The 14,819-nt window shown below is 39.7% G+C and overlaps 1 protein-coding gene across 4 annotated transcripts; it reads left to right on the top strand.

Moving 5' to 3' along the window:
• The first annotated feature begins 2,703 nt into the window (after positions 1–2,703).
• boka (BCL2 family apoptosis regulator BOK a) lies at positions 2,704–14,374 on the top strand. Of its 4 annotated transcripts, none has more exons than XM_085448659.1 (5): positions 2,704–2,856; positions 3,086–3,418; positions 5,968–6,096; positions 7,984–8,147; positions 12,423–14,374. In XM_085448659.1, exons 2-5 carry the CDS (start codon positions 3,205–3,207, stop codon positions 12,546–12,548), a joined length of 633 nt encoding a protein of 210 aa, XP_085304785.1. In that variant the 5' UTR covers positions 2,704–2,856; positions 3,086–3,204; the 3' UTR covers positions 12,549–14,374. The 4 variants fall into 4 exon arrangements, with proteins under 4 accessions (XP_085304785.1, XP_085304782.1, XP_085304784.1 ...); XM_085448656.1 differs by having other exon boundaries at positions 3,083–3,418; XM_085448658.1 differs by having other exon boundaries at positions 2,704–2,920.
• The last annotated feature ends 445 nt before the right edge of the window (positions 14,375–14,819 follow it).

Genomic DNA, 14,819 nt, shown 5'->3' with positions numbered 1-14,819 from the left:
AAAATGTGTCAAGTTTCACTGAGTAATTTCAAAATACAGGTATCATTTATAGAACTGACATAATTTATATGTACAAAACAAAATGTTTTGGTCTTGATTTGAGACAGTCAGAAAATAAACACACAAAATTAAAACTAGCGTGCCAAACTAGTTCCCCACACGGCATGTATTTTCTCATATTAACTGCTGGATCTTATGCCAGACTTGGCTGAGCGAGACGACTTTGAAACGTGCAGAATTTCATAGTTTGGATTTCAAGGAACGAGCCACATCCCCCATTAATCAAATTAAGCATTTGCTCATGTATAGATAGGATGATGAGGTTAAACAACATATTTAAGAAAATGCCAAAGAGGAATAGTGAGCTGGAACACTAAATAAATGTGTTATTGCATTATTTAAAAAAAAAAAAAGTGTAGCCTTTGCTGTACAGTCAGGTGTAAAGTAGTGTTGACGAGACTGCTGCTCACTTGAGAAATAGCATCAGATCTGCACAGCTTGCATAACCTGAACCACAACGACGGTAAAATGTACACACTTTGTGCTGGACATTTTGAAGATAAGAGAAATCAGCCTTCTCCCTGTTCAGGGTGAGACTCGCAGTTTGGGGAGTTGTTTTTTTTTTTTTTTTTTTTTTTTTTTTTTTATGTCTCATGTATTACAGAGGATCTGCAGAAAATAATGCCAGTCAGTCATAAACAAAGCAGGGCATTCCTCAGGCTTGTCCAAACAGCACTGAGCAGTGGGTGTGGTGTCTTCCCCAGAAATGCTGATACTGCTCGTCTGCCAAGCTGATGTGTTCAAACATTTTTCTGCTGGGGAGTGGTGAAGGCGTGTCTCCTTTACTTTTCAGACAACAATGTGCCTCCACTTCAGAAGGGTCTTTGTGGCTGTCAGTAATGATGACTGCAGCTTTTAACAGTTAAACTCTACAGCCCAAAGACTTTAGAATTAGTTCTTGTTTGATTACCTTTGTCGCTAAGTTTTTTTTTCATTTTCTTCACTTCACAAGCTTTATCTGCATTAACACAGAGTTCTAAGATTACAGCTTTTGATTTCTGCCTTGATAAACTGAGTAAAGTGGTGCACCGTGTTGCTTTCTTTATCACGGCTAACTCTTATCTGTGCTGGACGACTGTGTCACAGAGGGTTCCCATAAAAAAGTGACCTCCCTCATTTGAAGTACATTATGAAAAAGGCGGACACCGTGTGACTTTGAGCTTATCTCCTCCTGTGAAATGTACAACAACAGCTGTGAGTCCACCACCACCCAGCCCCTATTTGGTTTAAAGGAATCATTTACTTTTGTAAGAAATGTGTGCCAACCTGTTTTCTTGCTGAGCTGGACAAGACGCTTGACGTGAACCAAGCTTTGTTTGTCGTAGCCAGAAACAAATCAGATTTAGTCCCATTACTGGAAATACTCCAGTCGATGACGATACTGCCTGCCACTTCTGGCTGTGAGATCTCTAGACAAATAACCAAATCAACACTTTGTGCACTCAATTAAAGATTAGAATGACTTTGTAGTATTGTACTGACAATCTGATATATAGTTTTATGTGAAAATGGCTCTAGTGAGTGCTAATGTTATCTTGGACACGGCAAGGCTAGCCCTTTCTCAGACTAAGTCAAACAGGCACAAGTGTTATCAACTTCCAGATAAATATTTAATATCAAATATCAAACTCCTTCAGCCTTCAGTGCAATAAAAGTGTTAAAAGGCCCGAGAAAGAGAGATCCCATTTCTCTCATATTGCCTTCTCTAAACTGGTTTCTTTAAAATCCAGAACTGAATGTCAAGTCTTCTCTTCACATACAAAGTCCTGAATGATCATGTAGCATCATATTATCCCAACATAGATCTTTGCCCTTTGACTGCAGGCTTACTTGTGGCTTGTAGATATTTGTAAAAGTACAATCGGAGGCAGAGCCTTCGGTTTTCAGGCCCCTCTTCACTGGAACAAGCCCCCACTTTCGATTCAGGAGGCAGACACCTACTAGCCTTCAAACTTTCCTTTTTGATGAAGCATAGAGGTAAGTTTGGATCAGGTGACCATAAACCCTGAGTATTTGTGTTCCACTCACCTCTTTTAACTCCTCATGCATTTATATCCCACTGTTGCGTGTCATTAACACGCATGTGTGATGCTGTCTTTAATACGCTGTCAGAAAGTCACGCGATTTAATGGTGGCTATTAAATGGGTTTGGCTTTGTTGTGAAAGAAAAATCGTGTGCAGTAAAAGATTACGTCACATAATACAGCAAAAAAAAAAATTTGAAATACTGCTTTCATCATGTCCATTTTCATTTTCTAATCTGAGACAGAGGGCTTTTTTTATTAACATTTTACTGTTGAACTGCCTCTAATCTCTTCACAACCTGCTTTCAGTTAATTAAATACCGCTCTCATGTTCCATTATGATCCCACACTTGATTTAACCACGCACGTTTTGTTTTCATTTAAACTACATTAAATGCTTCATTGCTTTCAACAAATCAGAACTACTTAAGTTTAAATTACAATTTGTCTTGTAGACACACCTTTAATAAAAACAGTTGCTGATTAACAGCTGAGACACAACTGGGTCGTGTCCTGTATGTGTGTCTTTTATATGAGGTGGGTCGGGGGCAGAGGGGCGGTGCTTGCGTTGCTACAGCTTATCTCCGCCTTTCACTCCACAATAAGTTCCCTTAGAAGGAAAGCCTGCCTGCAGACTGTAAGTGGAAAGCATTTTTTACACTCAGCGTGGCAGTAACTCATTAAAAGTGAAAACATTTTCTACTCCGCGAGATTAAAATGCAGCACACTTAAGATGTCGGGTTTTTTTTACCTTCTCGACATAGTACTTCGGGTAAGTGCGCTTGGATGATGTTTGATGTCCGCACACCTTTAAGGATTCATACACAACTTTTCAGGTATAGTGCCAAGCTTCTCCTTGAAGTGTCCATCCTGGGTTTTCGACAGACTTTGATTGCGTTTGGATCCTGGAGCTTTATCTAGGCTATCAAAAGATATTCACAAACTAATCCCCGTGTTTGTTCTGCAGGATAATCTCCACAAGTCTTCCTTTCTCTTAGCAGAGAGACGGGGCAGAAGGAGAAGGTTCGAAGAGGGGGCGTCCACTGGGGAGAAGCGGCCGCTGAGCGAGGCGGTGGAGGCGGTGAGGTGAGGAGCGCACTCAGAGGAGGGTGACGGGGGCATGGAGATGTTGCGTCGCTCCTCTGTGTTTGCCTCTGAAGTGTTTGACCGCTCGCCCACCGACAAGGAGCTGGTGTCCCAAGCCAAAGCACTGTGCAGGGAATACATCCACTCCAGGCTGAACCGTGCCGGGATCGGCTGGTCCAAGCCTGAACACGGACTGGCTGCGTCAGGTGGGACACTGGGAGAGATATCTTCGGTCCTGCTGTGGCTGGGTAAGTTTTCGGGAAACGTTCGTGCGTTTTTTGCGCACAATAGTACACTTAATTCAAACAGAGACCCGCGATCACCCTCAAATGTGTGTTTAATATTCAAGAATGTATCGTATTCCTGCTAAATCCTAATATGGTTTCCGGGAGCGCTGAGTTCACCTTTCACGTTTTTGTGCAGCCAAATGCCACAATATTCTATATTCTATTGAATATATCTATATTTTAATCGTTTAAACGGTCAGATTGGGGTTTATGATAAAGATATGTCTTTATTTTATATTTATACTTATAAATAAATAAACACGTAAACGACTTTATCGGAGAACACCTTTATTATTTAGAGAATCATGACGTGATTCCCAGGAATCCCCATAATAAAGCTAAGGTCACCGTTTAGTTTGCGTAATATTTTCCTTTCTGGATGCTGGCCCAGTATAAAAACTGGTGTGGTGGATTTTCTTCCTCTGGGAGGATTCACTTTACCATGCGTGCGGAACTTCCCACCTCCAGATAATTCACTGGAAGTTCATGTTGAAACTCGGCTGCTCAGCTTTGAAAATCCTGGAGGGGGTACACTGTTGCTGAATAGTGAAACTGAACAAAACCACTTGTGCCCTTCTAAGACTAGAGTTACAAAACACTTCGACAATAATGAGACTTTTTTCATAAATAGTTCACCTTTTTTGATAGCAGACTAATATCTGGCAAAATAACAGAAAAACTCCAAGCAAGGAGGACCAGTCTAGCCATGTTCTGACCAAACTCACTTAATTCCAGCATCTTAAAAGCTCACTAACTGATATGTCATATCTGGTTTGTTTAATCTCAACAAAAACTATGTTGTGTAAAAACATTTATGTCACGGAGTTTTTTGGGCTGGGTCAGAGACTCCAGCATGTTATTGGTATCTTTGGAAAGTTTAGCTCTTTTCCTCTGCTTTGAGTCTTTCTACAGTGCTCAGTTAATAGTTTCACTAAAGTGTTTACTGTTAAAAGGGTTCCATTAAGATTCAGAGAGATGATAAACCCGTGTTTTATCACCGGGCAGTGTCCCTTTGTTTCTTAGTCAGATCCGGTGCGTGGCTGTCATACCCTGATTTAAAATACAAAGATGGGAACAGCCAAGAGGTAAAATGAATGTATGTAACAGATAGAAACAGCTTCTGGGTTAGAAAAGTGAGACCAGCACAGAAGTGCTTTAAACCTGATTCTTTTGAACAGTCGTCTGGTTCTATAGAAATCTATGAGAAAATGTCTCCGCTGCTCTCTGCACCTGTGACTTCAACAAACACTTTCCTGATGTGTTTATGAATTCAATCCCTAGTTTCAATTCTTACTAAATACAACATGATGCTCATTAGGTAAATTATGATCCACACTGGAGTCCAAAGGGGCAGTAAAGCGTGATATCCTTTAGGGCATGGCTGTGTTGTGATTGTCACTTATAAATGGTGACGGTGAAAATGCTAAAGTTGAGGCTTCACAACTTCACCAAAGAAGTTCTGAAAACTCAAAAACTGACTGACTGGCTTAATAGGGGGTTGCCTGCGAGATAGTCCAAGCTCAGCTCAACGCTGAGTTGTTGCCTGTTAATATAAATTTTATATTAATTGTAAATTTCTTTCAATTTTCCTTATTTCTTTGATAGAAGAGGTTGAGTCTGTAGATTAGATTTTTTTACAGTGTCTTAATTGCAGTAAAATATCTTTCTGTGAGTATTAAGGAATGACATACGGGACACTTTACTGCATGCACCAAGATGGTTTCACACCTCAGGTGAGCAGGCCATTTTCAGTACCAGCCTCCTGACGACCGGTCAAACCAGCTGCTTCTTATAAACACGTGACTTCCTGTTTTGATGTAGCTACACTCCCAATATATTTGTCATCATTATTATTTGAAAACAGTTCCATGGAAGCAGGCCCTGTTGAGAAGTCTTAACCAACCAATTAGCCCGCATTAGCAGAATGTAGGCTAACCAGCAGTTTATTGGTGATATCAAAATCACTGTATGAGTAATTAAAGAACATTATTATTGTTTCCTTTCAATTAGGCCGCATAATTTAAACTAGTTTAGTTTTTTTTTTGGCCAGAAGTAGATTTGCATTCAGTGAGGTCAATTTCAGCCATTTTCAGGAACGACATGATTAAGGAAATGGGTATCTTTACATTGGGTTCAACTTCACAGTGACATTGTCCATGTTTAATATACGGTCTTTGCTCTTTGACCAAGCCAGGGTGTCTAACTGAGCAAAAGTGCTTCCCCAGTAAATCAAAACAATTGACAACATTTTTCCAATTAGATTAAATACAAAGTATTTTGTAAAATGCAAAGTATTTTATTCAGTAATATCTCTCAAAAGTCATATCTTTTATACAGCATTATCTAAGGTGGTCAAAATTGCCTTTACTAGCCATATGACTAGCTACTGGACGAGATAGCTGTGGCTTATAATGTGTAATAGTTACTTTTAAAAGCCACACAGCTTTGTTTTGAGAGTTTTTTTTAAAGTGAGAGCTTTGACTGAGTTTGCTTTCTCTTGTTTTGGACAGGCGATGAGTTGGAGTACCTTCGTCCCAATGTGTACCGTAACGTCGCCCGCCAGCTGAACATCACAGTGGCATCGGAGAGCGTGGTGTCCGACGCCTTCCTGGCTGTCGCTGCAGACATTTTCTCCACAGGTAGGTCAAACTCTGGAAAATCAAGCCATGCAGATCTGCATCACAGGAACTAACGTTGGTGCTTTCTTAACTGGTCTAACCTGTACTAAGTGAACTTCAAAATGAAAAAAGGGAACGTATTTTGGTTATCACTGGGAAGGAGGAAGCCTGAGACAGACAAAATAAAGATGTACTGAAAGTTTAGAGAACTGAGTTACTTTACAAATTACAAATGGCTAAAACGTTTTGTATAAGTGATAATGCCGCCCGTTGTCGTGTAAACACTTCTTATTTAGGCTCACCACAGGATTCTCTATTAGTGAGAGACATTTTTAGGGCTGCCATTATCCCCCTCAAATGAAAGGAGCTGGAGGGAAAACATTCAGTCCATATTAGGTTAACACGATGGTGGAGCGAGTGATTGTTACAGACAGTTTGGACCCCACCCAAGGAGTTCAGACATGAGTCCCAGCTGGGTAATTCTTCAGGGAATTTTTAACAAAGCAGTCTGATGAAAAGGTAAAGAACAGTTGGCTGGAGACGAGAGAAAATCCAGTCAGTCTGGTCCTCAGTAATGTTCAGAGTTACTTAGTAATTCAAACGTAGCGAACTTAAAGATTATCTGCCTTAATTCTCACAGTTCACAACTGATTATGATAACTTACAAAGGGAATTCAATACCACGAGCAAAAAAGGGGGAAAAAAAAAAAGGTCTCACGTCTCAGTCTCATGTTGAAAACTTGCGTATCAGTGAATACAGTGTAAACATGGACAAACCGCAGTGCCGACAGAAGAAGAGAACAAAGAGGAAGTCCTGAGCAACAGCAGATTATGACCACAAACTTGTGTAATCTGCACGAGCACAGTTAGAAATGTCATTTGGCTTTCCGCACGACAAAGATAAACTACAGCGGCAATATGTTCAGGCATCGTAACGCAACCCGCGCAACGGTGTAGCTGTAGTCATTTAGTCATGTAGTCGACACACACACAGACTACACTGTTACAATTTCCATTTCCTGTAGTACTAAGTACATATTAATTATATAAAAGTAAACATAGATAATAATATAATAATATATGTTTTACACCCCTTCTGATGTTGTGTGTCTTATTGTAAAAGTAGCCACAAGTGAAAGCCTTATTTAACTCCAGCTGATTTTCTCATTCACAGCACCTAAAACTTACATAGTGTTGTTTTTGTAGCAGCAGGGAGATCATACTCGAGTATGGCTTGAATGTTGTTGTTTTTTTTTGGTTGACTTCCTATCGAGTATCGAGTACAGCTTAATTTCCACTATATTTTACCTTCATACCTTCATGTCCTTTTCAAACATTTAAAATCTTTCTGAACAGTTCAAAAAAACTACATTCCTGACCTATCAGATGTTGATAGCAGTATGAAATATGCAGAAACTTTAGAGTATCATCCTGCAAGTTTCCAGATTTCCTCTTCAAAGAGATCAGACGACAGTTAGAGGAGATTGATGAAGCCGAGGCTCGGTTTGTATGTGTTGGACATATAAACACGACAAAAATAGTCCGAAGCACTGACTGTAAATGGTGTGGCGGCAGAAAGCTCTACTGAGCGTGCAAGCTTGGTTGGAGAAATGATGTGCTCACTAATCTAGCGAGGCATTCTGCCTGCCTGCCGTCCCAGGTCTGGTGTTTGGATTTTCCCCGTTGCAGGCCTCCTGCTGAGATTGGATAATTTGTTCATCCACCTTTAAAGAAAGCTGCTGACAGACACATTTGCTGAATTAAATCCTACTGCAGTTATTCAAGTGGAGAGCAGGGTCTCTCCACTTATGAAATAATGACTTTCAGTATGTGCTCACACATCAGACACCAGGACATTGATGCTTCCATAGGTTTAAGTAAAGATGTGGTTTCTTTTTCTCTCATAAGGTGTGACATGGGGAAAGGTGGTTTCCTTGTACGCTGTAGCGGGAGCCTTGGCGGTGGACTGTGTACGCCATGGTCATCCAGCAATGGTCCATACCATTGTCGACTGCATGGGGGAGTTTGTCCGCAAGAGCCTGACTTCCTGGTTAAAAAAGAGAGGAGGCTGGGTAAGGACGACTTATTATTACTTGTTTGTATGTTTCCGTAAGCGTGTGTTAGTCTGTATAAATGTACGACTATGTGGCAGCTATGAGACAAGTAACTGAAAATGACAGCCGGCATCTGTGGGTTCGGTTAAGTGTCAGTAAGAGCTCATAAAACCAAAGAAGAGAGGAAGCCATCAGCTAGTCTAGTCTGTTAAGTTAATGCAGTTCCCCACAATGACTATAACTTTAACCAACCACAGCCTGCTTACGTGTCGTGGTTTCTCTTTGCTGCTCTTTTCAGTCTTCTTTTTCCCCCGGGCAAAACAGATGACTGCCCCTCCCTGATCCCGATTCTACTGAAGCTCTCTTCCTGATAAAAGGGAGTTCTTCCTTCTTACTGTCACCAGTTGCTTGCTCATTTATAATCATCTGATTGTTGCATTCTTTCTCTGACGTTGTAACGACTTTTTCTTCCAATACCAACCTATGTTACATATTCAGGTATCTGTGTATGTACATTAGGAAACTCTCCCTCCACATATGATGAGAAATATTTTATTCTTTGTAAAAATGTACTGATCTGAGACGGTGAACGTGTAGAAGGGATTTATGGTTGCTGTAAAAATAGTGTGGCGCTCACCTGCCCCTTTTCCCACGCTATGTGTGATTTACTTACATGCAGTCAGAAACTTTGCTTTAGGCTGTTCGAGCAGGGTTGAAATTGAAACTGGAGCTTTGTGTGGACATGTAACTTCAGAGTCCCGCTTTTCAGTTTTGCGCTTTGAGTTGACGTGAGGCGATTTTTCTTTTCTTTTCACACAGCCTTTGTGATACATTCCAGTTCATCACCTGCAGGTCTTTTCTATTTGTCAGACACCGACAAATGTTAATGAACGGTTGCATGTTTTCAGAAGCTTTCTGAAGATTTACCGAGCTCAGGGTTTTCACTCACAGCTCTTCCTTTTTTGAACTTTTTGGCATCCAGGTCAACTATAGTGGATACATAAGTTCAGTTACTCCTAAGGCCCTAGCAGAGTAATCTCAACTGATCACATTAATTGTGGGCATAAAGCAGTTTTAAATGAAAACATTTTTGTTGGTCAAATAAACTTCAGAATTCCCTTAACCCTTTCACACATAGTGGTCACTACAGTGGACAGCTATTCAAAGGCTATTTTCTTGTATTTGTGTCAGTTTTGATGGTATACGTGCACATAAACCACCACACTGGACACTGATGTGTCATCCCATACCCTGCCACCCACTGGGCGTTTAATGTTACTATAGATGTATGACGTGTTTCATTGTAATTGTTATTTAACCCTGTCATGCATGAATTATGACAACCTCAATCGGGATTTTTCTCTTAAGTTTCTTCTTTTCTTTTCATGCCTAAAGATGAATAAAAATACTTAAGAAAAAAATGCTGATTGAGGTTGTCATAATTCATGCATGAAAATGTTAAAGCTTGCCGAAAGTCTGTCTGACTTTTGATTTGAACCTTTTTTGATTTTAACCTTGATTTTTCTGTGTGTGTGTGTGTGTCTTTTGTTTTTTTTCTGTTTTATACGATCTGCTTTGAGCAAATTGCCCCTTGACGAATTTGGCTCAATTGAAGTTAAACCAAAAAGATTGTATTTACTACTTTAAATTAAATTCATTTCAAAAATAACATTTTTATTTTATTTAGCTGTGATGAAGTTCGTCACAACAGCAGCAGAGGCTGGGAGGAAACAAATCAGTGAAGCTAACTATATTTCATTGTTATTAATCCTCTCAGTGCTTGTCGGCCTAAAACAGCATGCTCCACCTGTAATTGGTGTGTCATATCGTGTTACAGCCACCCAGATCAGAATCGCAATATCCTTTTGTTTTAAATTAACTAGAATTCTTTGTTTACAAAAAAAGGAAAAACCTGGAACAAATGGTTCAGTTAGAAAGGGGATGTTCTTCTGCAGAATTGTGTCTATAGGAATAGCCTATCTGATAAAGTCCTGGACAAACAGTGTGTGAAATGGAACGATGCCTGACAACGTGCCTCTGTCCGCGTTCTGCTCTGCTGGAAAGAGCACATTAATGCCTTTCCAGCAGAGCGAACCACAGGCCCGTGCGCTCTGAAACATGGCACCCGAGCCTGTTTTGTTCAGAGAGAAGTGGAGTGTGACGAAATGGAGAGCGATGCATTGTATAACTGACCTCCTGAGTACAAATGAGCGACCTGTTTTTCACTCTAACCCAGAGACGTCTGCTCTGACAGATGATGTCAGTGTGCGGGGAAAACTTAAATAACGTTGTGTGACTGGGAGAAGCGGCAGGAGCTGAAGGAGGAGAAGTGTTTAGTGTCAGAGCTGACACTAAACTGCACTCTGTGGTATTTCATTGTCTGTAAAAGTCTGAGTAGATGGCCTCGTATTGTAAGCAGTGCTCAGAATTAAGTGTGGGCTCTGGCTTTAAAATGGCATTCTTGTGGGCTAGCTGCATATCTGCAGATTGTCAGATTAGTGGAAAATGAAGGACACATGTTGAAATTGTAAGGTCGTCTTGTGTCTGTTAAACCCTGTGAGAACCAAGTCATCATTCACGAAGAGAAACTCTAACCATCTGTTTTGGAAAAACCCCCAAAAGGACTCTTTGGGGAAAAAAAGTAAAAATAGCTTTTGATGTGTGTCAGTCAGAAGGTTTACTTTCTTCTATTCTATTTATTTTTGTCCCCTGATTACCAAGACTTGGGAGAACAGCTTTCAAAAATAACATACTCTCACAGCCCGGGACAGTGCAACTTAGACTTCAGAGGGTTAAAACAATAGACTGTAAATAAACGATGGACATAGCCATGGTGACATCATGATATGTGAAATTCTGCTTTGAAAGAAAGCTTACCAGCCACTGACAGCTTTGATTTTTTTTGAGCTAGAGGTGTATTGTGCCAGGTTATTGATTAAAGTTAGTTAGCTGATTAGCAATCAACTGAAAAACAAGCCAGCTTTATAGCACTAGAAATGCTGTTTATAGCCTTCTCCAAAACAGTTTGGTCCTCTATGGACAGTGTTTAATTTAAACTCTTAACTTTCCTCTGCCTTATTTCAACTGTCTCATCCTCATGATATTATCCCTCAGTGTGTGAGTGTGTTGTCTCTCCTTTGTGTTTTGTCAGTATGTTGTCTTATGGACTTTGTATTTTTGGGACTGCTTATCAAACTCTCTTAAAGGTGTGTTTTGTGTTTAGCGCTCCCTCCCTTAGAGTTGGCTCCTGGGTTCTAAACCTGCATCATATGACAAGTATTTTATTAGTCCATCCATCCATCCATCCATCCATCCATTCGCTTCCGCTTATCCTTTTCAGGGTCGCGGGGGGCGCTGGAGCCTATCCCAGCTGTCATAGGGCGAAAGGCGGGGTACACCCTGGATTTTATTAGTCTGCTACTTAAAATTAATAAGCAGGTATTTGTGTCTTTGCTTTGCACCCATACAGACAGTGAGGTCAAGTGCACTGCAACTTAAGAAAAGACCAGAAACTACAGCAATGCTGTAAAAGCACACAAAACACAATGAACGTTAAACAAAACATAATAGAAAAAGGGAGTGTTATTGTTTCCCCAGAAACATTTCCATGGTGTTTTGTTAGATTTTGTTGTTTTCTGTTGTATTTCCTTTGTGTTTTGTGTGGTTTTGCAGCATTTTCCTATTTGCTGGTAGTTTTTTGAGTTGCAGTCTGTTTGACCTTTCAGGGCTACCGTACACACAGTATATGGATGCAGCTTGTTAAAAGCTAGCTTTAGCTAATAACTTAGCACTACAGTTTTTTATTCAAATACGGTCTCTTCTAGCTTCAAAATATTTACATGGTGGCTTCAAAATGCCAAAACAAATGGTTGATGTTATGGTTGCTACATTCATTCTTTATATACAGTTTATGACTCACAGAATATGGATCTGGAAGACACAAATATCTACTTGTTAGAGTTAAGTAACACAAAAAATACTTACATTTGACTCACCTAAGCAGTAGCACAAACTTCACAAACAGCTCAAATTGAGACATGTCACATGTTGAGTGGGCCGGATTAGTGATAAAGTGATTATAACCATACAACAGGTGAATTCTGTAAAAATAAATAAATCTTTTGTACAGTTGTTATAAAGGGGGGAAATTGGCTCAAACTGTTTTCTGTAGCAGGTGGTGAAGATGTTGATTTCTCCTGAAAAGTTGGATATCTTGGTTGGTTTTTATTTTCAGCCACAAAGGTTGCCACTTGTGTGAAACTTACTTATCTTTATTCCTCTGTCTCCCTGCAGGTGGATGTAACAAAGTGCGTGGTGAGCACTGACCCAAACTTCTGTTCGCACTGGCTGGTGTCTGCTGTCTGTGCCTTTGGACACTACCTGAAGACGGTCGTGCTACACCTCCTCCGCGAGAAGTGAAAGAAAAAGAGACACAGTGGATTGTGAGCACACTGCCCGGCACTGCACACCACCAACACCACTAAAGCACCCACTGCTTTGGAATATGTTTACACTTATTTGCACTGAGCCTCGTTGATGAACACCCACCCATTTCACAGACAGCGAACTTTCCTCGCGTCTTTGGCTTCCCCTTGTCTATTTATTATTAATGGTTATATAATGGCACACATCGGATGCAAACGTATAAAAACTGCATCTGTGAGCAAGTTTAGCTTTTCATTTTTCATCAAACTGCACAGCTTCCAGTCTTGGTGCCTGTTTTGCAGGGATTTGGCTGCTCCTAGTGGTACCAAATGGTAACTACTAGCCCTATACACAGAGAAGTCAACTCAGGATAATCTGCGAGATCCTGTGGCCATTCATGAGAACTTGGTATTAGAGGAAATCTACACTTTTCGCCTGGGCTGTAATAGTTCATGCTAGATAAAGAGAAAATTCAACATATTTTTGACCAACTAAGGACTGTACAAAATTCCTTGATATCGAGGGATCAGAAAAAACATGGTTTGTGTATTTGTTTTTCTTTTGACTTTGCAGTCTGAAATGCTCAGAACAGCACATTCTCTGTTTCAGGCCTTTATTGTTCTTATCATGATTGGCAGCAGCTTTGACATTTTCTCTCCATTCCTACAGTCACTCTTCAACATTGTTCTGAAAGCATTTAAAGTGACAGTTCGTCCCAATGTCAGATTGACAGATTTTCCTCTGGCCCTCTTATGCTGTATGTCAGTCTACATTATTCAGGCGTGAGTTGCTGTTTTTGGAGGTGACAGGTTTATATATGTCTGCTTTCTCTTGAAAATAATAAAAATTAAATGACAACGGCCCTTTGATGCTCAAAGCATTGAAAACTCAGCAGCAATGCCTCTTACGCTAAATCATCAGCCCTGTTTCACCATTTTCTTTTTACTAAATAAAATTTTACCATAGCTAATTCCAGCGATACAGTTAACAAATGTTAACTGTAAAAAAACAAACAAAAAACAGTAACCTTTTAGAAAGAAAGTCAGTCTCTCATCAAACTACTGACAACAAGGTTTGCAGATAGTTTTTATTTATTTTTTAAATGAGTAACCCTGTCATGATTTCTGCAAAACGATGCATGGTGTGCTGTTATCTGTAAAATGGCAAATGTGACCTTGACCTTGATGAAACAAATTTGGATGGAAACCCATTAGGTGATCATTGTGTTTAAGTGTGATTACATTCTGATCAATACTCCAGGAGGAGTAATCCTCACCGTGGCATAAGCTTGTTGGTTCTACAGTTGGATGAAACAGGTGGCATTGATCCAAACTCTAGAAGGATCAATAAGACCATAGACCAGAGGGAATCAATGCAGTTTTGGTTTTGGGGTGAAATGTACCTTTGTTATAAAAAGGGTAGACCATACATTTATTCTACCTGGTGAATCCATAGTAAACATTAAGATTACAAATGTTGAAGCTGAGATTAAGCTTTATCCCAAGTTATTTATGAATACTTTTTTATTAGGATATAAAATTAGAACATTTTAGTTTTTTAATGGGCTTCGATGCTTACACCAAGTCTCTATGTACAGCAGCTTAATTCATCTTCAGTGGTCACTGTGAGGGAGTTTGTTATATTGCTGTACTGAAACTGCAGTGAGTTGCAACATGTTTTTTTCTGAGCACTTTCATTTCGTGAGTAGAATTTATTCCATGAATAATTTCACTGTTTGTATGGCATGTTAAATACATAAATGTTTGTGAATGGTCTTTGACTTTAAATATGCAGACATAAATAAAATATTCTTAAAGCAATCTGTAAAGTCTGGAGCCATTAATGATGATTTTCAGCTGTTTTCCAAAGGATGAGCACTTGTAAACCCTGAATAAATGATTCCTCATTACAAAGTATTAATTAGTGGTCTATGTGCATGAAATGAAAACACCTGTATTTACAGGTGGGTTTTTTTTCAGTGTTTATGTTTCAGTCTTTTTTGTTTCATATCCCAGGACTGATCTCTAGTTGCACATCATTTACTGAATTGTTTTCAAATGTAAACTTACTGTTGTATGTGTAGGCTGCAAAGAAACTGCATAAACACTGAAGGCTATTGTTACCGCTGAACCACATTCAGTGGGTCAAAATAGCATGCATCTTTGCAAGCAGTTATTTGTGTTAAACTGTGAAATATCTCTTATAATAAATAAAGTCTGATTTTGGGGTCTTCATTCACAGGGAAACCTTTCAGAAAATAATTTG

Source organism: Copadichromis virginalis, linkage group LG23 (genome assembly GCF_057382275.1).
Source record: "Copadichromis virginalis isolate Kocher_CV1m ecotype Utaka linkage group LG23, C_Virginalis_male_GT1.1, whole genome shotgun sequence".
Taxonomy (NCBI): Eukaryota; Metazoa; Chordata; class Actinopteri; order Cichliformes; family Cichlidae; genus Copadichromis; species Copadichromis virginalis.
Note: the sequence above shows the minus strand (reverse complement) of the source record. Positions and strands in the feature narration are given on the sequence as shown.

Bases quoted from the DNA above. Each gene is read 5' to 3' on its own strand.
- boka (XM_085448659.1), top strand. From the start codon at position 3,205: ATGGAGATGTTGCGTCGCTCCTCTGTGTTTGCCTCTGAAGTGTTTGAC. The intron at 3,419-5,967 runs GTAAGTTTTCGG...TGTTTTGGACAG, and splicing joins TTCGGTCCTGCTGTGGCTGG to GCGATGAGTTGGAGTACCTT. The intron at 6,097-7,983 runs GTAGGTCAAACT...TTCTCTCATAAG, and splicing joins TGCAGACATTTTCTCCACAG to GTGTGACATGGGGAAAGGTG.